Below are 26,466 nucleotides of genomic sequence, written 5' to 3'. Positions count from 1 at the left end.
GTGCGTGTGTGTGCGTGTGCTCGTTCATGTATACACGTGTCGTGTATTCGTTGGCGCCAAAGTGCAAGGGGTCGAGAGTTCGAAGTCGATTTTTAGCTTTTTTTACCGGCCAGAAGATACCCTGCTGAGTTTTACGCCTCGATCATTTGCCACGTACGTTGTCCGACAACCATTCGATCTAACCCAGATACCAGAGGAACGCTCGTAAAACGTAATAGCTCTCTCCTCTTGCTGGATGATCATGTTCGTTCTCGACTGGTGACGTTGGAATGAAGTTATTAACGAAGATTCCTGGGTAATGATTTTATATAGAAATCGTGAAACTACACGAAACGGTGAAATCACGCTAGTAACTTGGTTTCGAAATGAGACAAATATCGAATGGTCGTTGGAGGATGTAGAGATCTGCGAGATTTGGTGTTAGCTAGATTCGGTGTTACACAATCACCAGAAAATCAGATTTCGTGTTACACTTCTTCACAGACTAGAGACGCACACTCTGTCACTGTATAGCGGTGAACGTTTCTTAAGCTTGTTCAGAACCGTAGGTATCTCGTTAGTTACATTTATCAACATCCAAGGGTCTGCACGAGTAAGTTTTAGAAAACGTTTGAAAAGATCATCGATCTTACATGGTTAAACTCTGAACGCCTCTTTCCTCTTCTTTCTGCTCGTTCAACTTTGCGCGAAGCAGTCGAGTCCCGGTGAATTTTCGTCGAGCGAGAACTCCGAGAGTTTCCGGTTTAACGACTTCTGGCGAAAATCTTGGAGGACATTTCCCGAGGGACCGGCATCGTTCAGAGCGTCGCGAGATTTGCTGGTAACTTGCGTCAACTCGAGAACTCGACGCGATCTACTCGCAGCCGAGTCAAATTTTTCTTTCACCTCGCACGTGTGAATTTTTCCCCGCCTTGTGTATTGTCGAGTTCGCCTTTTTTTCTTCTGGCGCACGGAACGCTTGCACTTGCGCGCGCGTCGTCGCGTGTTATAGTGCGTCGCGTGGCTGGTTCACAACGAGCGACGAGTGGCAAAAACAATTTGCGATTCTCTGGCACGTTTCTTGCGTGTTTCGCCATCAGGCGAGAGAATGGACGGATTCTTCAGACTTGGGAAAGTTTCCTTCGTTCACTTCAACTTGTTCCACGCGATGAAGAAATTAGCTTTAATGCTTTTTCCTCCCATTGAAATTTAAGTAGAAAATCGTGAACATCTTTTAAGATGTTTTACGTACTTTTTGTGGTTTAGGTGTCGGATGGAGATGGCACAATGGTTTATCCGTGTGGCCTGGTCTTCCAATCGTCTTTCTATCGGCTTTGTACTACACCACCAACGCCTTTGTTCTCGATTATTGACCTACGCGTTGCCTAATCTCCGTCTTTTGTCTAAACGTCAGCATCACGCTTCATGACATCGTTCTATGCAAATCCAACGTTCTATCGTTCTAACGGTTCACTAGTTTTCTATGCAACTACTTTATCGATATTTTTTTTACGCTATTTTCGCTCAAAAAAATTTCGTATAAACACTTTTCTCATCTACCTTGTTTCATTGACTTTGTCAATAGACTGTGCGACGTCATTTTTGCGCCATTATTCATTAAGATTGGTCATTAAGATCTGTTTACTTCTTCTGTTTGTTTATTTACCTACTCAGTCTATTTATTTACATTTCCGATTTGTTTATCTTGAATGAAAAATGCAAACAGTTCTCAAAAAGTTACCATCTTCAGTTTTACGGTCTTTGGTTTCCTATCAAAAAATGTAATCGTGGCAGTTACACCGCCAAGAAGCAGCGTGTGCGTGAATTGCCAAGTGTTCGATAAATCTCGAGCAGTCGCTAACCAGTGGATGCCAGCAATTAGAAACGTTTAGCTTCGCATAAACGTCACCATTTCCCTCGACATCGATTTATGCGCCGCGATGAACTTTCGTCCCCTCGACGAAAGTTGCGTCGATGTAATCTGCTCCGCGATACGCCCTCTCTTTCGCGTGAAATTTCTACGGTGAATCGCAACAGCTGACGTTCCACCGAAATTTGCCTTGCTCCGTGAGCCAAATATATGGTTATGCCAGCTCGTTTCCTTCTCAGCTTTTCATTTCCAGTCGACTGTAACTACGCCAGTCGAGAATCTTTTAATCTCATTCTCGAAAGATTGAGGATCCCCCAGCCGCCAGCAGCGAATACGTACTCCAGGAAATAATAGATCTTCTTCTCTAGTTATTCTATTTCCGTGTACCGTAGCTTTCTCAGTTTCTTCCGCAAATCAGACAAGAATCGATGCTAATTATTACCGACGTAGACTAATTAATACAACGTGTTGCCAAGCGCAAACACCTCTATCCATTCGTACCAGTAATAATCCGTGCCAGAGGAATCGCCCGATATAGATGACTGACGCCACGTGTTTCGATAGTTAAATCGTAGCCAGGCTCTTCCAAAATCGTTACAAAACTATTTTACACGGTGTCTTTATTCGAATTACGGAAATCTCTGTTCGCGCGTGTGGTACTCGGTTGGGTCAGTTGGCGTCTTCGTTGAAATTGTCGTTGCGTCCGAACGCGTATCTTCGCGTCGAGCTTATTACGACAAACGCCTCGCTAGATCAATATCAACGAACGAGCTTCGCGGAAACAACGACGAAAGCCGGGGAAACGTTGCCGAACTAAACGCTCGTGAAACTATCGACCGTGAGACCCTATGGTCGTTCAGTGGCGCGTATTATCAGTTTCACTATCACGCGTTGCTCGATGGAAATATCAGTAAAGGAAAGAGGAAAAAAAAAGGGAAAAGAAAGAATAATCATAGCCGAGCGCGCACGCGACGACGTTGCGCCGAATTAATTGCCCCAATAATGCGTATTATAATATAACACGAGTTGCTTTCATGAATAATGCATAGCCGAAGGAACACCGGGAGCCTGTAGTGGAGCATCCACTTCAGATCAGCCAGGCAAGAGAAAATTGAATCTTAAGTGTCCGTCTGAAAAGCTCCGTCAATTCACTTTTGCCGTCGGCCCAGTAACGAGCACCATCTTTTCGACACCTCGAGTATCCACCTATCGTGTCCGTCCTCTTCAAAGACATTCAAGCTCACCCTCCTGTCCTTTGTTAACATAATTAATACGGTGATATTTTCGATTCCGATTGCTACCGATCCGTGGAATCGAGCGGCCCAAACGTCGTGTGGTGCAAACGATAATCGTTTCTTCCATTTTTCCTCCTTTTTTTTCTTTTCCTTTTGCTTCTCTTTCCGAGGAGAAACAAGCAGTGGACATCACAAAGTTTAAAGAGAAGCACGGACTTTGGAGAAGCATCGAGTACCGTTTGATTTATCGAAGGGTAGGAAAGAGGCACTTTAAAAGATTAAGATTTAGAAGATTGAAGTGGAACATCGTGGATGTTGTCGAACTTTTGAAGAAGCTCTTTTTGCGAGTGAAATCAAGCTCGTGGAAAAGTATCGGTTGCACCTACTCGGTATTCAGGCCACTCGACTTCTATTTTGGGTGTTGATGTTGGTTACTGTCCCCTCCCCCCTCCCCAAGTTTTGCTCCATTTAATCGTTATTGGAAATTGATTGGTCCGTTATATATGACACACACTATATATACCATATAGCTGGTTCGATTAAATATATTGTATATAATGTACGTGGATCATGTTACTTGTGTATATTTTATTAAGTCGTTCAAGGGTACGAAGCGAGAATTATCGCGCGGACGAGTTCGTCACGGAGGAGGGCCGATCCAATTCACCAACAATTTCCTACAGACATCTCTCACGTGTAAAATCAACCGTATTAAAATCATTTATATATCAAGAAGAAACAAACATTCCTATACTACGAATGATCTCTGTAGTCGCAATCTCGTAACAACTTGCTGATTTAGTCGTAACAAATAAATTATTTAACCCCTTGCAAAGAGGAGATAAATGAATCACGTTTACCAGGATGTCTGTAGAGAAAGGGTAATTGGTGAAAACCACACTATCTTTATCAACTCCCCGGTCGGTTCTTCGCGTAATTAAACAAACTAGTTTAACAAGCCGCGAACAATGGCCTTACAATGATAAATCATCGGCACTGTTCTCTTCTCGCCGGAGAAACGAGTGTCAGGCTGAAATTCGAAACCTCCTCGCGGGCACCGCGTTACATTAATCACTCTGACTGTTTCGGCCTGTTCGAGCTTCAGAGCCGCTTCGCGACGAGAAGAAAATTAATCAGAAATTAGTCGGCACAGCCTGTCAGTGCGCGTCGATTACGGCCACTGGGTACAATGATTAATCGAACGTTGTATATCGAGTGGATTCCGCGAAAGGTCCAGCAGCTGCCTTCGTAATTATTTTCAATCGGTTGTTGGCTCGTAATTATCAAGAGCCGCGCGTGCGTCCTCCCTCCTCCTGCATCCTCTCTAGTTCGCATTGATGTCAGTTCCAACGTTGTTAAATTAATTATCGTTCAACAGGTAAGTCGCCCGATAGATAACGGGCTGTAAACGTCGCGACGAGACAGGCTGTCGTTTATCAATTTTTACCACCGCCATTGACATCGCGCTCTTAATTGCTCGCTACAGATGAAATTATTCCAAACTAACATACACAGCGTTTCGCTACGCATTAACGCGTCACATAAACCGACGATTGTTGAAAATGAGAATCGTTGTGACACGATTGCGATTACCTAGTATAGAAAGGAATATTTCTTGTTCGATTTGAAATCATAAGGGAGGCTAATTTCGTCATTGGCAATACGATAGTATTTGGCGAAACGTTGATGCTAAAGAAATTCTTCCCCTTCTATGTCTAATCTAATCATCCCTTTTCGTAATCGTTGCAAAATACCACGGGGTACAATGTAAATATGTCTGTACATTTTGTAACATATACACACTGTCGGCACCTGTTGTGTGTGGTTCATCCCGTAGAAACATTCGTCCGTTTAAGGTAAGACCCAAAAAGAAAAAGAACGTCAGTTTTGTTACTTGTCTGTCTACTTTTTTTGATCGCTCCCCGATATAAAAGCCTGCTAGTTGAAGATTAGTAATATTTTTTGGGAAATGTTGTTTCATTGATCGAACTACTATTTCTTCTCGTTCTCTTGGCACTTCTCCTCTTCCACACCTTCGCGCTACTCGCATACGTTACGTACTACGCCTCTCTGTTTCTTGGATTGTTTGAATGCGAACCTCTTCACGATTTTTCAGACACGATTTCGTGCTCGACGGATTATTCAAGCGTATTCAATTGCCGCCCCCCCCCACGAACCAAACTTTTATTTTCTTTTAACGAGAGTCGCTGGCAAAGAGAAGAGGCGAAAGAAGAGTCGGTTGTGAAATACGCCCCTTCTCTTTCGGTTGACGTTCGCCGCCGAGTGTGGCGACCGAACAATTAGCGAGCTCTCGAAGAATGCGACGTTTCGCGAGAACTGCATGGAAAAAAATGGAGAATGTTTTTTCTTGTACGCCACAATGGCTCATCTCGTCCCTCGATCGACTCGAACAACGATAATTACGTTCTTCGTTCGATGGCGAGTCAACCACTTCTAACGATTCTATTTTCTTTCAGTGAAAACTCGTTATCGAGTCTTTGTAAGATACTTTACTCTGACGATCGAGCTATTCGGTAATCGTTCGAGGACGACCGATTACCGAAAACAATTTGCACTTTCTGTTACCTTTCGTTTGTCGAACGCATTATTTTCAAAATATTCCGTGCCACGAATCGCGAATATAGAACAACCGATCTGATAACGCGATTCGACCGTGAACTCCGCAGATACCTTTTAAGTACTTGGAACAATATATCGGTGACTTTTTCCGCGATTTGAAATTCGAATTGCCTTGAATAACTCGTTTATACCGCGACGCGGTGCTTCGCCGATTTCCCCAGCTGCGACCGGAAACGCGTCCATTAACGCGATGTCGCGGGCCGTAAATCCGGCTCGACCCAGGCAACACGAACGCGTTCGAACGTCCGTCGATCCGGGTCGGGTCCGCAGCTGGCCGCGACGTGGACTAATTAAATTTAATTAAAGTCGACGATTAAGTCCGACTCGCTGGTTCCGCGTGCAACTTGCCCGACACCGTGGAATTAACGGCGACGAATTAGTTTTCGCGAATAACCAGCGGGAACAGCATGATCGATGGTCGATCGTCGACCGAGGTAGGATCGTTTAGTCGGTTAGCCGATCGTAGATAAAGCTCGTAGCAATTGTAAGAGGAAACAACGAGATAGAACTCGCGTAGGCTTCGACGACAGAGAACACGACACACTGTCATAGCTGGGGCAAGTTCTTTCTATAGAGTTAGTTGAATCGATTTCGATGATCGTGCATCAGCAGACGATGCTCGGATAGAAGCCAACCCTTTCGCCCTTCGAGCTGGAACCTTCGAAATGGCGCGTGTTCTCCCTCAGAAAACTCGTCGGTTCTTTGGAAGTTAGATGATGGTATTAGGGTTGCAAAATATATTGTAGTAGTGCTAGCCTCGGTGATCCACTTAGTAAGAGCGTACGAGAGGATATAGAAAGTAGGATGTTGACTGAAGCCGCCGAACACGTTTTTAAAGTTGGTTCTGCCTCGTAAGGATGACAAAGCCGATTCAGAATCGGGGAAAAGTACAACACGTCCGATCTAACGACGATCGTTTAAAGTGTCACGACTAGAGATAACCGTAGAGGTCCATGTAGAAAACAGACTCTTTAGGGTAGGTGAGCTTAGCGTGCAACAATGTAGTGTGTGCTTGTGGTGTGGATTTCAGCAGGCGTACAGTCAGTACATCCCAGCGACAAGGGCCCAAGTATCGGGTGCCCAAGGGGGGCAGACCGGGGCTGCGATGGACGGGACTTACCTCGTCGAGGCCTCGTTCTGAGCGGCCTGACTTTCTTAGCCAGTTCTAGTAAAGCACGCTAAACTACAGATCCCAGTAAATTCGAGGCAAAGAGAAACGAAATAGAGCAGAATACTAGAGCAGAGTAAATAACCAAAAACAAAACAAAAAAAAAAAAAAAAAAAGAGTAAAGAAAGATAGAAAAGAACAGACGAACAAACGGATCTCGAAAACGCATAATCGCAGATTAGAACAACGACGATACACGAGTAACGTTCGAATCGGTTCAGAGGCCGAGCAGTCGAGAGCGTTTAGAGAAAGAAAGGTAACACGAGATTTGATACAGTTTGCAGACAGATTTCGAGTCGGTCGACACATAGAAATATAATATACTCGAACGAGATGATTTTCAGAGGACAAATTAAACGAGAATAGAGAAACGTTTTAACGTGATCGTTTAAGAGAAAGTAGACGAATGGACATGGAAGAAACATCAGTCGAAAACAGAAAACAAATAGAAAAATATGAAATAATCAAATAATTGACACAAGACACACACAGTGATATTATAAAATACATAGATATAAATCAATCAAATTCTATTTCCTCATTTCCGTGCCCACCCGTTCATCGACGACCGACTACACCGTGCGATCCACGTGGAACATTGGACACCTACGATGACCTCGCATCGTCCGCCCATCATCGTCATCGTCATCACGGGCGTCATCGTCTCCACTGGCCATCACCATGAAAATAATCGCCCCGTTGTCTCATCCTGCTCGCTACGAATCGGCATCTTTTTCTCTTCACATCCTCTGTGTTCATCCGCTCGTTCTCCACGATGGATAAAACGAATTTTTAACGAATACAAATATATCACGTGCGTGAACGAAAAATCACCGATATAATATAACGAACGGAAAAATAAAATATATACATATGTGTGTATATATATATATACATATACATACGTACATACAAAAACGAACATCGAATAAACAATTCGTCCACGTGAAACCGTGCGAAATTCATAATGAATCCGATGGATCTCTCTCGCGCGCTCTCTCTCCTCTTTTTCCTCTCTTTCACGCTGGAATCTCATGGACGATAATAAATTAAAAAAAAATATGTACATAATAATAATGATAACGAAAAACACATGCTAACGATCCGACGATGGGAACGAATTGAAAAAAAAAAATATATCGTGATCGATGAATGTACGATGGCATTAAAAAAAAAAATCATTTGAAACAAAAAATAAAAATAAAACACATATCGCGGCGTTTTGGCGTTTTCAACGATGGCCGCTGAAAAATGTCGCACGTCCACTTTTAGAGCTTGTCTTATCAGCTCACGTCGAACGAGAGCAAGGATAGAGTGGTGCTCGTATATGAAGACCGTATACAAGTTCGGAAAAAGGTAAAGAAAACCGTGTTACCTGAAAACCGTTTTGGATACGATGATAATCGATGTACATTACATACTATGTTATATCGTTTCGTTGCTTTTGTGCGCGCGCTCTACGATCCACGCGTCCCTCGCGGACAATACGTTTCTGCTTGTATACATGGATGTAAAGTGGACATCTGTAAAAGAGAGAAAACGAATCATTCGCGGCGTATTAGGGTTTTGTGTGTCTTTTTAAGAGAGAAAGAGAAAGAGAGAGAGAGAGAGAGAAAGACAAAGGAAGTAACAGTAAAGAAATATGAGATTTATACGAAATACGAGATGTAGCTTAGGATATTCAGTCTTCTTCCACGATAGTCGTTGTATTAATGTTCCGCGAAAGATTTTATTCTCTCAGAATTGAACGAAATCTAGTTTGAAATATGGAAGCCAACGTCGTTTCGAGGGATAAAATATCCCTTAGATTTCACGAGCATCGTATCGTATACAAGCACGCGTTTTATACGCTGCAATGAACGCGTGGGATCGCGCGCGCGTACAATCTTCCATGATGTTTATCAAATGTGTATAAGATCTCTCTCTCTCTATATACATATATATATACTATTGTGTGGCCGTTGGGAGAATATGAGGCAGCTTTTCTTGTCCTTCGACGGAAGGATCAGGACGAAGGACACACGAAGGCCTCCCCATGCATCCCCTTGGTGGTCGAGAATTATATCGTGTCGCGTGGCTGATCCCTGGATTGGCTTCTGGGTGTCTGCTTTCCCCGAGAAACATCTTCTCCTACGCTTCTTCCCGTCGCAAAACTTACCCCTCTTTCTCTCTTTCCTATATATCTCTGCCGTACGTCGAATCGCATACGTTTCCATCGTCGATGTTTAGTTTTCTATTTCAATCGCGAACTCCTTTAGTTTTCTTTTCTTCTTTCGTTATCGATCGATTCTCCATCTTTTCGTTGTTTCCACGAACCTCCGACTTTTTTTTCGTTTTCACACGTTCGCCTCTACGAGCGTTTTTACTTTTCCTTTCTTTCGCGATCGTTCCACAGACGAAAACCTTCTGGCATGGTGCCTACTCGAACCCACCGTGTTGCGGCTGACTCTTGATCTGGCTTCTGATTTATGCATCTCTCTGGCGATCCAGCTACGCTTCTTCGCTTCCCTCGTTGGTCCCACATCTGTCTGCATCCAAATAGAACTCGTGTATTCGTGCTCATCCGGTCTATCCACCCTTTCCGCCCACTCTAAGTACCCTCTCTACCCGTTGTCGCTTAAAATCCGCTGCTAGCTCCAGTTTCTTTTACTTTAGCGAGCTTCCTATCGCGGCTAGGTTGCTAGGAATTATATCGCCACGGAACACGCAGGAGAGAGCGGGGCAAATATACTTTATACTGCCTGTTTTTATAGTACCCTGGCGCTTAAACAACCGAAGCGAGTAGGGAACGTTCACCGGCAAAGAGGAATCCGGAAGACGGATCAGGCTAAACTCGGGGAAGATCATATATGGCTCCAGCGAAGCAGGTTTACGCGCTTTTTACGCCGCATGCTTTTCTTTCGGTCACGTCCGCTATTCGCTCGTTCTTCCTTTGTTCGCAGCCTGTGTTCGGTCCGTAGTCCCACGCTTTCAGGCCTTTCAGAGGGATGAAAAAACACGCAGGTTGCGACAAAGGGTTCGTGACGAAGACGCGCGAGATATATACGTCGCTTCCTTTCGTCCTTAAGTGTCACTGTGACGTTTCGCAGAAACGACGGCTGTCTGTTTTTATTGGAGAAATATCGCGAATTGCTGTTCGTTAAATGGGAGAAAATGATATCGATACGATATGAAGCGCGATTCGTACGTCTTACGATTACATACAGTTTCATTTAACTCTGTCACGGTCTTCGGACTTCGACGGCCTAATTTTCTCAATTAAAAAAGAAAAAAAATGAAGAGACTCGAGTTCTCGTAATGTTTGAACAACGGTTTCTTTTTTTCATATTTTCCATGCTTTTAAAAATCTTTTAACCATAGAAAATATAATTAGACCGAGAAAGATCCGTTGGGTGTAGCGGAGTAGATGTACGAAAGTAATTTAAATTTAACTTCGTAACGACAACTTTGAATCGTTTTATATTTCATCGCCTTTACATTTTCATCGACTTTCGCCACATCTTATATTCAACGAGCGTTCCGTTTTCGTTTCGAAATTTTTACCGGTCTCGAAGCCTTTAAGTCGCGTGATTTATTTTACGATCAAGCTCTCTTTAAAGTTTCCGCTGTGCGTACAGCGACTAATGGCTTCAGCCAGCTTTAATAAGCGAGCCGTCTCATCCGTGCCTCGTAGCAACCGATGATTAATGTACCCGGCCACAGGGAAGACGTCGGGCGAAATCACGCCCTTCTAATGCGTTTTCCTTGTATTGTGCTAATGCCACGCGACCCTGCGCAAACGTGCGCATCGCGTGTGCGTCGACGTATCACGAACTCTAGATTTTCGCTATTCCAGTAGCTCCTTTGTGACGAGAAATTCGTCGAGAATTTCGTTCGTGCCTCGACGGCTTGAAATTTAATTACCCTTTGCCATTATCTTCTTACATCTTCATTTCTATCTTCTATACATTAAAAGTAATCGCATAGCTCTTAAAGTATCGCGCAGTATCATTATCTTTCAAAATATCATCGGAGAATTCTCTTTCGCAAGACACGAATTTTCACTGCCTTAGATGTCTTTCATATTTATTTTTTATCCATATCCCGTTGAATCTTTGCAGCCGTATCATATCGTATCGATCTTATTATTCAACCGCAGAAAATTTAGCGATAGAAGCAAAGCGACGCGTCTGCTTGGCCGTTGCGAGACTGCGTGAGCTCGCTCGCAACATCGGCCTAGCCTACGCGATCAATCGCGACAAACCTGGTCCACCGTAACAGAAATAACGCGTGCACGTGCCACCGAAAGAGAATAACACGCGTGTCTCGTGCGTCACAGGCGAAACGAAGCAACGTGACCCTCTGTTAAAGCTCGTACACGCGAGGAACTCGTGTTTATCTTACTATCGACAGATTTTTCTGTTATTCTCTGTCTCTGCGTTCTTCTGTTCTTTGCGTTTTCCTGATTCGAATCAGTTTTTACGCGTGTCACCGCTAAAACGTATTAAACATTCAAGATATTAATCGTCACAGTAACTTATTGATCTTTCTTTACGATCAACGACACTGTTCGATATGTTGGACGGTCGTACTCGGATATTAAATTCGGCCGAGTCAGCTTGTTAATGTGAACGTCGTTAGCGTAACAGGAAGCATTACGCGATACTTTGCACAGTATAAAGTGGTTCGCATAAAGTTTGCGTCACGCGATATCAAATAGAAATTGCCAACTATCGTTAGCGTGACCTATCTCGCTTTGATGTTACGGTATAATTCTCTAACTTGGCTTTACAGCTCCGTTTGATCAGTGTCTGAAACGTAATTTAATAATATCGGCAAACTAACCGACGTGAATTCTCCTCGCGTGAACGAGCCTTAAATTCAGGCTGCTCCGTTGCAGCCGCGTCGCAGGCGGCGCTTAGACAGGAAGAACGAACATCTCGGACAGGCCGGTTGAAAAGGATTAACGACGCTTGTCGAACGACGTCGTAGGAAGACGTGAACCAGCACGAACGTGCGACGATGAGAACGAACCGCATTGCGGCGTACGGATGTAGTCGGCGAATTTTCCCCGGGAAATCCGACGGTGTCTGCATGCAGCCGTCAATGAGGACGCGTCGACTTGCCTTTTTTCCGCTTCTGTCCCCGTTTTTTATTTACGAGCAGCTTGCGAGAGAACCTTGTCTATTGGATCGTAGGCTTCTATAGGACTTTCATATCGTCTATGAATACATCAAAGAAGTTTCCTTTTATTATTTCTTAAGCTAGCGCTACTGTCGGAGGCCGATGATGATGATGGATTCTATGGTTCCTGGTTCGAACGCGTTTTTAAATTAACTATAGAAGACGTATGAGGTTGAGAAACGAAGACATACTAAGAGGCTAGGGACCATAAACGAATTCATCGTTGTAAAGGACCGACTATTAATCGCTCTTTTTCTCGATTCGAGAAATCGATTCGAACGCGTACTCTGAAGACGCTTGACTCGAGAAACTCGTTACGATGAGTAGGAGATGTGAGAAATAAATCGAGCCAATCCGAAAGCTTCGCCGATAAACAGATCCGCTTATTATTTTCGCACACGCCCGAAAAATATTGAGCAGACTACCGAGCGCTGTGACGAAGCTTCGACGTATGTATCACATCCTCAGAGCAAATTTGAATGCACCTGTATGCAATGCACCGTTTCGTAGATGCGTTTCTGTTTAACGTCAAAACTGATACAGCAACGATTATTCTTCCAAATCGTCCTTTACGGTTTGTAATGCTTTGAATTAAAAACAAGAAAAAGAAGGAAGAAAAAAACGATAAAAATGTCAGAAAATACACTACGCACGTGAGTAGATTTGGAGAAAGTATGAGTATTCATACGAATTGAAGGAGGATTCGTTGCGAAAACAGAAAACGCGTCGTTCCAATGAACACGAGCGTTGAAACGAATCAAAGTCACAGACGTATTGCAATTAATGGCTTGTCGAAAGGATCGTTCTTATTGCACCTGGCATGTTTCTTTATGAATCGATCGTTTCACCCTTTTATCTTCATAGCAGCGCACATTCTTTCACACACGGATACTATCTGTTTCCGTTCACCCAGTTTAATTGTAAACGTTTCTTGTTCTTATTGCTATTGTTGTTTCACTGTTACCATTTCCTTTGTTTCGATATACATAATACGTATTATACATATTCTGATTGTTGTTTTTGTTGAAACTGTATCTCTGTGTCGGTAGCACCAAGTTGTTCCGCTTTTTCGATCTCTCATTCTTATGGTGGTTTTCTTGTTTCTCACTGTATCTTCTTTTCGCATGAACTTTCTGTTTCTCTCTGAATTGCATTTGCACGTGGCCCGCGTGCCTCTTTCATTCTACCCCCTTCCTCTCGACATCTCTCTTCGCTCGTTCGTACGCGATCTTTAGCCTCGCGATACTCTATACACAACCGGAAATCGACCTTCGTGGTGTCGTGGAACTTCGCCTCTTTTTTTTATCTTTTTCTTTTCTCTTTTTTTTTTGTCCGCGAATTCTTGAACGTTCTAACGATTCTTTGCCATGTTTTCTAAGAATGTAGTTCGCGATGAAAAAGAGATCCATCGCTCGAAATTCAATCGATGCCACGAGGCGTAACGTCACGCGAGATCGCATCTCTCTCACATTCCATTTCATCCGAAAACTATCTGCCAGAGGTAGCTTGTTCGGTCTCGAGAGATTTAGAGATTGAGAACTCTTGCGTTCTTGTGTCGAAGTCTAAAGACAAACGGAAGGGATCACTGTACTCGAGGAGCTTGAGACAATAACGCAGACAGGAAGTGTACAAGCGGATAAACGTCGTTGAAAAAGAGAGAAAGAGAGAAGGAGAGGGGGGAGGGAGAGGGAGGAAACGTAGAAAGTAGTGTTAACACGCCTTTACGATTATATTTTCGATTATAAATAGTTACTCTAGAAACGTAGAAAGAGAAAAGACGGTAGAATGAACGAGAGCGAGAAAGGAAGCGTGCTTGAAACGAATGATCGAAAGGGAGAGAATGTAGGAGAGAGTAAAGAAATGGTACGGAACAAATGAAAGGAAATGAATGTGAAAGAAACGAGAGATTCGTCGAGAGTCTCGCGAAGAAAGGATGGAGAAAATGAGAGTGAGAGCGAGTGAAAAAGGGGGCAAGCAAGAAGACACGTAGATGGACGAAGAATCTAAATTGAAACATATCCGAAATACGAATTGTTCCAGGACCTAAAGAAGCGCGGTTCCCACACCTGTGACATGCAGGCCCTACAGCCACTTCCGGTCCCAACCACCACCACCACCAACACCGCGCCTGCCATGACTACTTCCGGTGGACAGCCACCGCTTCCGGTATCGGAGACCGCTTGAGTCGATCACCGAGACCAATCACGATCACCATATCCGCTATTATGAACAAAAAAGAAAAAAAAACAATAATAATATCACCTTTAACAAACACCATCACCGTCCTCCTCTTCTACTCGATGAAAGAACAATGGCCGACTGGCCGGAAGAACGGTGAGCCTGCATTCACGATCTTTTAATCGACGGGTGCTTTTGCCGCCTCGTGATCAGCCGGAAGTAGTCCGCGACATCATAATAGGATGTTCGAGTCTTCCGGCACCGTGGCACGGAATTTCAAGAATTTAAACGACGCGCTGGTCTCGACGATACGCGAGACAACATTCAATTTCAGGACTACTTCCGGCGGTCCGCGTCTTCGTCAACGACTTCTCTTAACCATTACGTTATTTGCAGCTGACGATCGACGATCGATAGTCACCGGAAATAGCCTGACATAGTTTTGTTCTTCGTGTTTGTACAACGACGTAAAGGTATTCGTCTCTCGGCGGCTACTTTCGATGACTCTATTCTCACTTAACCGAAATATTCTTCGTCCGTTGAGAAAAGAGGAAAAACAAGGAGAGAGAGAAAGCGAGAGAATGAGAAAACGTCGTCCTCTGGGTAGCATCTAGTGCATTTAGGCCGAGCATTTATCGTTAGTTGCAGATCTCTATTCCCCGTTCTGTTTGCATGTGCCGCAACGAGGAAGCAGGTGGTGCGTCGCGACGCAAGTCAGCCGCGTTACCTCCGGTCCTCGGAATCGATCTCGTGTTCGAGGTTCGTCTGGCTGCTGGCAGGCTTAGCGTCGCGGCTGCGACCAGGATTTAGCGAGGCTCGTCCTCTTAAATCCACCGCCCTTCCTCGACGTTGATCAAGCTTTATCGCTCTACCCAGCCTAGAGAGCTTACCGTTCGTTCACGAAGACGCATCGAGGCTCGCTCTTATCATCGAAGAAACATCGAGATCGAGGTGCCTGACTCTCGAAGAGAAGGCTGGTTGAGAACGAGGAAATTGAAATAGATTGTTTAAATCTATCGAACTACGCGCAGTTCCTGATTTCGGACGCTAGCAAAGAGATGGATCCACGTTAAATAGACACGAGTGGAAATTTTAGAAGCTAGCTTCGTGATTCACCACGTATCGAAGAACGAGAGTACGTTTGCAATGGACTAGCGGACTTTCGGTTCACTCACGGAGGCTTTGTAGACGACCGTGAGTCAACATTAGCGCAGCTTTCGTCCGGATATTCTGAAAACGGCACAAAGCAGCTTTGAAAGCGGCCGCTGGCTGCGATTTTCGCCGTTCATTTCGAAGATGAAACGCCTGGTCACGTTTATTCAGAGATCAAAACAGCGGGGTCGGAGGTTGTCCGGCTTGCACCACCTTCAACAGTCAAACATCCACACCTGGTCGGTTACGAAATTGAATTTACCTTACATTTGCCTGTAGCCTTTTAGCCGAAACTCTACGTAGATCGATTTTTAGCCGATCGGAGTCAAACTAAATCAAACTGCCGCCTATTATTTTCCTTAAACGCTTACCGATTACTCGATTACACCCATCTCTTCTACCGATCCTCGGATTCTCGTCGATCCATGAAAATTTCCACTCGTCGAGCATGGAAATTCGCCAGCCGAGATTTATCGGTCGACAACGAGGCTTCTCGCTTGCCAGGGTATACCGGCGAGCCTCTCGACTTTTCGTTTAATCGCGTTTGCAGCGTAATTCGGGTTGGCCGATAAGCCGTGATTCGACCCGGTTTCCGGTTCGAGCCGACTGCGAAGTGGATGAATCGGCCAATGATCGATCAGGCAGAGCGCGTTACTCGAATATCGCCGGTTAGAGAGTTCGAGCGGTCGGTTGAAGAGCAACGAGCACGCGGAAGGTGGCCCTGATCTCCGAAACGAGGTCGAAGGCAAATTTGCACAAGAGAAAAGCCCTACCCTCCGCTCCTTCCCATGCATTCCTACGGTTTCCTCATCCTTGTTCGAATCGCGAAAGCGTTCCAAACGCTACACGACTTACGCCGTGTCTCGCGTCGTTTGTTTGCCCACCGTATTTCTTTGCACAGCGGGGCGCTATGCTGTGTCGTGGCGATGGGGGCCGCAACGAGGCCTTTGTCAAGGGTTTACGATTCATGCGGTGTTGCGACAGTTGAACGCCGATTGCAAAGGCAAACACAGAGACAGACCACGCGAGAGAGGCATTTCCTCGGTCTGAGTAAAATACCTGTCGACCTCCTGGCAACTTGGAGGATCCTCGAGATGCTTGAACGTTTTAATTAGGAAGAATCTTGAGATCGTAGTGGTGGACAGGTGGCCGTGTTATTCACCCTTGCTGCAACACTTGTTTACCCTTCTCAGGCTACTTTCTCCCGCTACTCGAAATCTATATTTCACGGGCTTGATAATCGGGTATTATCTTATGTAAGCGTGGAGCCGTATAAAGACTGGTCCCACACTGGTCATTATTCTTTTAACGTGATCGAGCGAATCGTGTAACGACCGTAGTTACCTTCAATCATGCGAAACTGTCCGATCGTCGTTTACTAAAGCGCGAGGTAGCTAAATATTAAATAACATGCAGTGTCGTTCGAAGCAACCAACGAACTCTACGCGAGTTCTTCTTTAGCTTTCAGGCCGAGCACTCGGAGGTAGACAGGCGCCAGGAATCCAGCTTTAGATATCGATCAGGTTCGCGGGAGACACCGACCGCCGGTCGAGTGTGTTATTTCCATCGGTGGCTTTTTCTTTCGCGCGGATAAGTTGGTCGTCAGCAGCACGAGCGCTTTCGCGAGAGACGAAAGGTTTCACTTACAGTCGGGGACACTCTCGAGTCCACCAGCCGCTCTCCTTTTTCGTGCTCTACACACTGCACATGGGGGAGGCGGGCTGGGGCGGGATCCGTTTTGCCAGGCCTGTTCTTAGCCCAACAATCGGTTCTTCTTCGTTCGCACGGGCTTTTCTTCTTCCTTTTTCTCCGAGGCGCCGTGACCGAGTTTCAAAGGAGGCCTAGTTCCCGCGCGCGCCAACTTCTTTGACTTCCTGAAACGTCGCGAACAATAAGCTCGAACCAACGACCGGGTAACGGATGCGAGACACGCGCCTACTCGTCATTTTTTTCCTACTTTCTTTTTCCTTTGTTTTTTTTGTCTCTTTTTTCTGTTTCTTTCTTTGACGCTGGAAATGAAATTTTTATCGCGTGTTTCTTTTTAGCCTCTGACTATTCGAATTTTTCACGTCCGAAGCTTGGGATTTTTGAAGTTTCGTTATTGTTTATAAACGTAAACGAACGTAACGATGACCAGATTGGAGAAACCAAACAGATTGCGGCTAGTTGAGTGCGCGCGTATTCCGCGAATATTCAAACTCGATTTTCTCCAAAACGAAGCTCTATATGGGAAAACTTGATTCCACGTTTTCCACGTAATTTTACGTGAGGAATCGTTTTTCTTCTGGTCGCAGCACGATTTCGGAAACGCGCTGTACAACGTGTTTCGCCAAACTCGAGTCTTCGTGCAGGTCTCTGAAATTGAATTTCAATCTTCTCCGCGACGTTTTTCTCTTCAATAAATTCCGTTAAACGGTAGATATCTTCAAAGGAACGGTTGGCCGAGGTACAAAGAAGCGGGAGGAAGTTTCAAAGGACTCGTTCTAAAAGAAAGTTGGTCGCGTGGCTATTTGGCACGCTTCGTGAGTGAGATTTCACACGACGCGACTTTTTAATGGCAATCTTGTCGAGATTTCACGCGACACGCTAACCAACCGAGGGATTTTTTCAGGGGAAATATACTCGACGTTCTTTTAGCCTGAATTTAACTCCTTGGAGAAGATTCTCTTCCCTAGCGAGCCTGTTTCATCACCCTTAGCCCTAGAATAGTAAAGTAAGAGTGATTGGACCAGGACCAAGTGCCAGGAGATTTCGTCGGGATGCTTATCTTCGTGATACTTCTCGACTTTATGACTTTGACAAAATTTCTGCTGCTCTTTTGGAACATAATGGTCTGCTGATTCTATTTTCACGCTGTAAATACCGCTAAACGTCCCTTGATTTCTTTCAATATAACTCGTATCATCCCGTTTAACAAACAAAGCGGAATAAGAAAGCAATTAGGAACAAGTATAAATTCGTACCACGATCTCAACCAGCAGTAGAACTCTCGAGAGTGGAAAATTACGCGAACGAAGAGTGACGATTTTCGAGCGTGGATTTTCATCGACAGTCTGGCACCTCGATCGATCTTTCGAACGACCGCGACTTACGCGCGAATCCAGTGTATCAGAGCGCTTTTAATTTCAGTAAGAAAGCGGAGACAGACGCGAGAATCGATGGCGCCTGGAATGGCAGGCGCCACCATTTACCATGAGAAACAAAGAGAGAGAAAGAGAGAGAGTTTCCACGGAGTCACTGTGAAAGAGAAAACTATAAAGCAAACAAACGTTCAACGAACGCTGAGCATTGAAGGATCGACGACGATCCACGACGTCCTCGAGGAGGACGGAAGCCGCACGTTCTCGAAGGGCAAGTATTCCGCGCGACTCGAAGCTGGACGGAAGACACGAAACCGGAGGAACGCGAAGAAGAGGACTTCCCGCCAACGATCGAAGCCGGAATTCTTCGTGTTTTCGAGGACGAAGATTCGCGAATGCACGCACACGCGCCTGCACCACCTTCTCCTTTCTGTTTTCGCTCGCGAGATACGTGCATCGATGGATTTTAGTCCCGTCTCGTACCGCGTTAGCTGCGCCTCTTTCCGCCCGAGAACACGAGGCGCGACACCGTTGGAACAAAACGGAAAGAAAAACGAGGAAAGAAGAACGAACGTATCCGAACCGGAACGCCGTGAAATCGGACGCTGGTGAAAAACGATTCGTCGATGCGTGCACGTTGATCGACTTTGCCTCCTGTTCTCGCTTTGGAAAGGAGCTTTTTCAATTTCCAGCCGATCGGCAGAAAATGCCGCGCGACTCGCTGATTTCCGGCGCAACTGGCGCGCGTTCCAGCCGCCTCGTTATTTCCGCAACGCGCGCGTCCATCAATCCGACCGGGAAACGAGCGTAGTCGCCATATAGATCGGTCGATCGAGTTTCGTTCGCATCGTTCCAACGAAACGCTCACTTTCCCCGTTCCTTTGCGCTCTTTCACAGCATCTTTCTTGGTACGTTTCCAAGAAGGACGTCGTCGGAACTTCCTCTTTCGAATGGACGCTTCTCGCAGCGAAAAAGTAGCCGGAAGCCCCGGGCCGAAATAATCGAGAGGAAGGACGGTGTCAAAGAATCGTATTAGCGATATTAAACGAACGATCCAGGCGATAGAAAGCGAACGATCAACCGTCGTTTACGATCGTTCCAACTCTTACGAGTCGTCGTAATTCTTTAGAGAGAGTTAGAGAGAGAGAGAGAGAGAAAGTTAGAGAGAGAATGGGAGAGAGAGAAAGAGAGAGAAGAAAGAACGTCCCTTCTAGTTATAAGGATAAATTCGATTTTTAAAAATGTCTTCGCGACAGCGAGAGAAATTCGATCGATCCCTGAAACGTACGTACGCAGTTTCTTATAAGGAGTCTCTTAACTCGCTAGGTTTAAGTTAGCGAACGATACATTTAAGGGTACGCGAAACGACGACGATGATCGATCGATTCGTCGAGGCGGATATAAAAAGAGAAATATAACAGAGCAGAAAGAAATATCGTAATTTTACGATCGCGGTCGTAAAACGTAAGAAACGATGGTACGAGTAGGGTTTTCGAATGGTATCCACGTAGAATTCCCGTATTCGCTGGTGCCCTTCTAGTATTGGGGATGAGTGAGATCGACGGGAAACGATCGCGAGCGTTCGCTAGGGACCGCGTACCTTGATACTCTAAATAAAGTAAGATGATGCCCTCGTTCTTTCAAAACTCTTCGACGAGTCCAGTTTTCGTTCTTTTTTTCCCTAGTTGATAGATTTGTCGATCGAACAGCCGATTCGAATAATCAACGGGAATCGATTGTGGAATCGTTGCGCTTCAGCTGCATTTGTTCGGGATCGTTGTCGGATATCGAAAGTGAATGAGCCAATTTTTTTAATTCTACCGCAATTCGTAATTACAAAGGGGGAGATTGTAAGAAGTATGGGGATGGAAAGGTGGGTCCAGCGAATCCACGGTCGAACCTCGTTTATCTCGGGGGATGAAACAACGTTAGAACTTCGCAGGAACCTTCTCTCGGGCGACAATAGGCTACGAAGAATCGGTGTGTTTTAATTTAAACGACGCTGTAAATAATCGTGGGAGGCATGGGAGGAGTCTCGTGTTGTCTGTAATTAACTTTGTAATTAATTGTAAACGATCTAACGGAGCGAAGACGAACAAACGAGAACAAAAAGAAACCAAAAGCAGAGAAAATAAAAGAGACAGAGAGGATATATATATATATATAATATGATAAATGCAAATAAGAAAAGGAATATATTATATATATACATAAAGATATACAGATATATTCTACAGGTAAACATACACATACGTACACACACGCGCACACGAACGTAAATACGTCGGAACGAGAGGAAAGTACGTCAGGAGGACATATTAACACATATTACTAATCATATACACATACACATACAAACTTGCAGCACCCTCGCGTCGCGCAATAAAACAAATTCTAAATCAACTTTCAAAAACTAGAATGCGTGCCTGAGTGCGTGGGAGACCAACCCTCGTGAATCACCGAGCCCAACCCTTCTTTAAACTCTAATTTAGGTGTTAAATATTAGCTAATTTTAGATGAACGAGGGTACGCGTGTTTTGGTTGCTCAAAATACTCTTGAAAATCGAAAGTGGAACGGAAAGGGAACAAAGGAAGGGAGAATTTTTTTATTTTTCATCCACGGAAGCTATGTGCATGGAAGCATCGCGATACAGATTAAAGTCGAGTGCGGCGGAATTCTTCGAACCGCGTAGCCGAAAATAAGAAAAATGTAGAACAAACTATTTTCAACGTTGAGGCGAAAAGGGGAAAAGGGAGAATATTAGCGAGGTCAGGAAGTTATTAACATAGAATGCGAAAAATGCATCGTCAGAGGTGCGGCTCGGTGGTTCACGGGCAGAAAAAGACGTAAACGTGAATCTAAGTAAATAAAAAAGAAAAAAAAAAAGAAGATTATTACATTATATTAATATGATCGTAGAGATAATCGAGAATAATGTGTCAGGTCCTTTGTCGTCCAAAGAGCTGCAGTTGTATCACGAGATCGCGTATTAAAAAGCGAATGGGAAACTAGAGAGAAGGAAAAATAGAGAAAAGAGTGTAAGGTTAATGCTACGAAGAAATCGAACGTAGCAAAACGATGGCTCGAGCTTAATCCGAATTTAAACATAATACCTCTCTCTCGCAACATTTAAATTATAACGATCCCTCGATGTTATCGTACATTTTTTATTCCTTTCTTGTCTTAGAAAGATTCTAATAAATTTAAGGAAAAGCAAGAAAAAGAAAGAAATATAACAAATATGACGTACCCAATTTGTTGGTCGAGAAAAATGGCTGTCCGGGTTAAGCTTCGACGCCATGTTGCCTTTGCCAGCACGAAATTGCTCGGGAAACTCGGTAAAAGAACGAGGAATGAAAAAAAAAAAAAAGAAAAAAAAAGAGAAGAAAGCATAGAAAATAAAAATCGATAAAAAACGTAGCAGCGTGCGCGAGTTATTTAGAGATTAATTTGCCGGAACTAATTAGTCTGTCGTTGTTGGCGAGTTATCGCGTCTTTACTTCCGGTTCGCGACGCAGCGATGCACGGAGATTTTCCGATTCGGCAAGGGTCGTTCGCGAACCTTTTCTACTCGGTCTTCGATTTCGATTACGGATCGTCGGGAGTCCCTGGTTCGTCGATTTCCTCCCCGTGGTTTCTCGTGGCGTTAGCCGGAAATCGCGTCGGCGCTGCCGTTGCCGGCCAATTCACCGGCTAATCGATCGGTCTCGAGCCGAGCTCTATGCAAGCAATTTTCGAGGAATAAAAGAAAATAAAGGGGATGAAACGGTGACTCTCGTGATGCGTGTGCACCGAGGAAAAAGCTGCTTGACACTCTCTGCTTCCTATAGTGGAATACGACAGTCTTTATATTTACAAAATGGAAAGAGAGAAAGAGAAAAGTATCTCTGTTATTTCACGTTATTGTTTATTTTCTGCGAACTAGTATTTCGATTGTTCCGATGATCTTTACACTTTCCTTTTTTTTTTATTCGCTTTGTGGTGCACAAGGAACGAGAAGATCGAGGGAACACGCGATCGAGGGAAGCTAGGAACATGAATAACGAGTCTTTCAATTCACTACCGTACTGCCAATTTTTCCGATGAGACGCGTAATAACTTTAATAAGAGTTTAAGGCGAGGCGAACTGGCGCGACGAGCGATACGATTCGCGTCCACATACGCTCGTCCGACCTTTGTTCGTCTTCTTTCGTCGCTCCGAAGTCCTGACGGAGAGCTATCCCGCGATGTTTCCGGAGGGACACGTCACAGAGGGTTCTACTCTTTATCGCTAAACCATTGCCGCAGTTTTTCTCTATTATACATCGTAATCTACCGCTAAAAATAATAGCAATTTGCTCTAACAAACGACAAGCGTCCGTGTTCTTTTTGAAATCTATAAATTGATCGATATTCAGCGATTTATTCCCCTGTGATAACTCCGTCAATGCTGCAACGCCCGATCCAACGAAATCCTACGTTCTGAACATACGTTCGAATCGATCGTTCTCGCTAAATGTAATCGACACAAAGAGAAAGAAGCGGGTACTTTCGCCTCGCACAATTAATGGAAAAGCAACGCGATTTTCCTCCGGTGCGAGAGGAATCGAAGGAAACTGAATGAACCGTGGCGCGAGCATCAGAGGCGACTGAATTCGAGCGGTTCGATCGATCAGCCGTGCCGCTTCCGCTTTGTTTCGCGCCGATTAAAAGAGCCACCCTCTCCGCCGGTCCCTCCGGTGGACTTGCTTTTGCATCGTGAACGGAAAAAGCGATCCTTTTGTAATCAGGACACCGTCCACAGGACCTGCGAGCGTAGCAGGATCGGCCAATGTTCCTGACACGCTCCACCGTGATTGCGAATCACGCCGTTCGACCGGGAGATCGAACCTGCGAAACCAAACTTCCAGGTTTTCCAGCCGCGGGAAATTATCCAATGAATACGAAATTTCTGTTCATTTGCAACGAGCGAAGTAGATTCACGGACGAATCTTGTCTTGCGCGAAAGCGTTGAGAAACCGACGGTGAAAGATTGAGAAGGAATAGCTGTGCGAAGTTGAAAATTCTAGAAGCTACGTTAATTTTAAACGATGGTTTTTCCAAGTTCGTCTCGATGTTCGATAATTCTTAGAAAAGTTTCACGATCGCGTGATAAATAATTTTAGTGGATTTCTCGATGTTTCATAAGTTTATCCGCAACAACGTGACATGCAATGTAAAGATGTACATTTCTATAAACTATCCTGCCGTTATTGAAACTTTTACCGAGATTCACCAGTTCCTGGACACGTGTCCCTCGTGAAACTAAAGCTCTTACAGTTTCTCAACGCATGTAGGTTGCAATCAATTTCAAAGTTCCCTCTCCCGGTCGTGACTAGACAGTTTATGTAATCGAGCGACGATTAATCGAGCCAGATTGGAAACGAGAACAGACCGCCGGTGATTCGAGGATCGTCGCAACGCAGAGACCTGCGCCGGACACCGAGTTCGTCGAACTTCCCTTCTTATTTGTATATTTTTCTTAAAACTGATCGAACAAGGGGGTCGCTTCTCCTTCGAACGCTTCTGATCCCGTTAGTTCCACGAATTTTAATTAATCCTCGAATCTTTCCATCGGACATAAAACTGTCGAGCGTTCTTCTAATCGAAGTTTTCACGCGAGAAGAACGATCAGCGAGGAAGAATCACGGGAAGTTCGAAAGGAAAGCGATCATCCTGACTGTTTTCGTAGCCTCGTGTAAAGAAACGTCGCTGAGAAAGAATCGAAAAGGGACAAAGACGATGGAAACTCCAGGGGAAAGAAACGCGACGATAGTGTTCGTCGAGCGGTGTCGCGCAAACGTCTAGTTTCCGATGCACTAACTTTAGTTTCCTAAGCGGACACGAGGACAATTGTCTCTCCGGTCAGAGGCTCGGGGTTACGCACCGTGTTATCGATCATACTTGGCAATAACGATATTTTTAATCGTACAACTGTAAAAAAAAAAGATGGAGTAAAGAGAACAGAGAGAAACAGATAAAAAAAACAAAGGAGAAAAATCTATATATATATAAATAAATAAATGAATGAATAAATAAATATACATACGTAATAAGTGGACGGAGAAGTAAAAGAATAAAAAAAGAAAAAAAAGGAAAGGTAGTTGGAAAGACGATTTATCGACAGCGGTCAAGCGCCGGCACGTTGTAACAAGTACACCCGATAGTTGTAACTAGGAACGGGATGAAGACGTTTTAGCCGATGGTGTTGCCCGTCTTCGGTAGCTTCCACGCCTTACTCAAAAGTGAAAAATAAATTGAAATTCATATTTAACACGCTACAGTCCCTTCATTCCGTTCGTACGACGTTTCGTCTCGTGAATCTCGCGCGATTAAATTAATTTCTTATCTATCGAATAATCGACCAATCGATCGAAAAAAAAAAAAAAGGAAAAGAGTGAAACAGACTTCTTCGCTTAGTACCCTTGACGCTACGGGCTAAAAGGAAAACCAAATTTTCCAATACTGCCAGTTCGTTCGATCCATCAAACACTCCATCTCCGATCACGCCTCCAACCATCGTTCATCCCAAGAGTGTCGACGAACTTGCCGCGATTCGTCCGTGGAGGCCGCGCTTCCCCGTGTCCCACTGTCGAATTGTAGCAGCGGGTAACGAAAAGAAAACACGGAATTAATTGGTGTTTGCGGAACACCGGCCACAAAGGCGAAAGAGGTAGGCGCGCGCTCTCGTTTGCGCGGGAAATTGATTCGTATTTGCGTGAACGTGCGACAGAACGTGCTCGTTAGCCACCGGACGATACAAACCGGGCGCCACGGTATTTGCTAGCCGCAACGTAAACGTCGCTCGAACGCGGTATATTTATGGCTGTATCGTGAAACCCACTCGTGCCACTTTTTCGAATCGCGATTAGGTCGTTTTATTTCCGGAACGTCGGTCAAGGACGTCGATACTGGACCGAGCTTAAATTGGAAATTGAACGTCGACGCAACGAATGCTAGCTTCTATACAGATTCGACGAGATGTGCATAGTTGGCCCATCATAGAAATATATCCAAGTTTCGAAACATATTACGGAAATATGATGGAGTTTCTTTTTTGAAGTAGATTCAGGTCGTGCTGTCCGTGCACCGTTTGTTCGCTAATTCCATCGAACTATTCAAGAGAATACGGTTTTCTATATCGGTGGTTCCGGATCTGGGTTACCGCGTTGAATAATATTTTTAAGGAAAGCGGTCGAAATTTCCCTTGACGCAACGTCGTTGATAATAGAGCGCTCTTTTCTTACCTCGGCCCTGGAACACGATTTTAATTGAGACGCTTCTCCTCTGCCCGATTATTCCTGACACAGTGGAGTGGAATTTTCGGCGGACAGAGCCGGTCGAAGAAAGCTCGCAATTACCGAATCTTCTCCGCGAAAACCAGCTCGTATCGATTCTCATCCCTGTTATATTTTCGACGTGCAGCGGATGCCGGCATATTCGGAAGCAAAGAATAATTATTTCGCCATCTCTGGTTGTGTGTCCGCCTCGGCTCGCCGGAATCCATTAACGATCGGCGTGCTTCTCGTTAACAAGATTGTCGACAGAAAGTCGATAGTTAATTACGCAAACGAAGGGATCTCGTTAAAGGTGGGCTACCTCTGTCCTCGATGTCACCGAATCGCGACCGATCACATGCTCCTCCATCCACATTCTAGAATTCTGTAATTGCCTACTTTGCGTGCTTGTTAACTTCCCTTAAACGACCGATGGATATGTGGAGATAAAGATGCTTGATAAGCGGGATGTCGGAGATACTGGAAATATAATCCCAAGAAACGCGATACGAAACTCACTGATCGTCCATCAGAAATCTCACAAACGAAACTCACTGCCTCGTAAAATGAAATTCGTTTAGCCCGGTCATGTCGGTACGGTGCTTCGAACGTTCGTCTGCCGCGTACAAAATTCGCAACGTCTCGTCATATCGTTCCTCATCGTGTCATTTCGCGTCGTATCGCATCTCATCGTCGTATCGCTGC

General features: G+C 44.7%; 1 protein-coding gene across 8 annotated transcripts in view; it reads left to right on the top strand.

Annotated features, from left to right (window-relative positions):
* Shal (potassium voltage-gated channel protein Shal) overlaps positions 1 to 26,466 on the top strand; it is a 116,835-nt gene that overhangs the window by 75,715 nt on the left and 14,654 nt on the right. Inside the window, exons 5-7 of one of the 8 annotated variants that reach the window (XM_069118600.1) lie at positions 8,165 to 8,248; positions 14,096 to 14,389; positions 18,515 to 24,471. The exons of 1 other annotated variant lie outside the window; for it this stretch is intronic. In XM_069118600.1, the coding sequence (XP_068974701.1) occupies positions 8,165 to 8,248; positions 14,096 to 14,239 (228 nt within the window). In that variant the 3' untranslated portion in view covers positions 14,240 to 14,389; positions 18,515 to 24,471. 6 more of the 8 variants (XM_069118593.1, XM_069118594.1, XM_069118595.1 and 3 more) reach the window with 6 other exon arrangements.

This window comes from Bombus flavifrons, chromosome 8, assembly GCF_040668555.2.
Source record: "Bombus flavifrons isolate JBK064 chromosome 8, iyBomFlav1_principal, whole genome shotgun sequence".
Taxonomy (NCBI): Eukaryota; Metazoa; Arthropoda; class Insecta; order Hymenoptera; family Apidae; genus Bombus; species Bombus flavifrons.
Note: the sequence above shows the minus strand (reverse complement) of the source record. Positions and strands in the feature narration are given on the sequence as shown.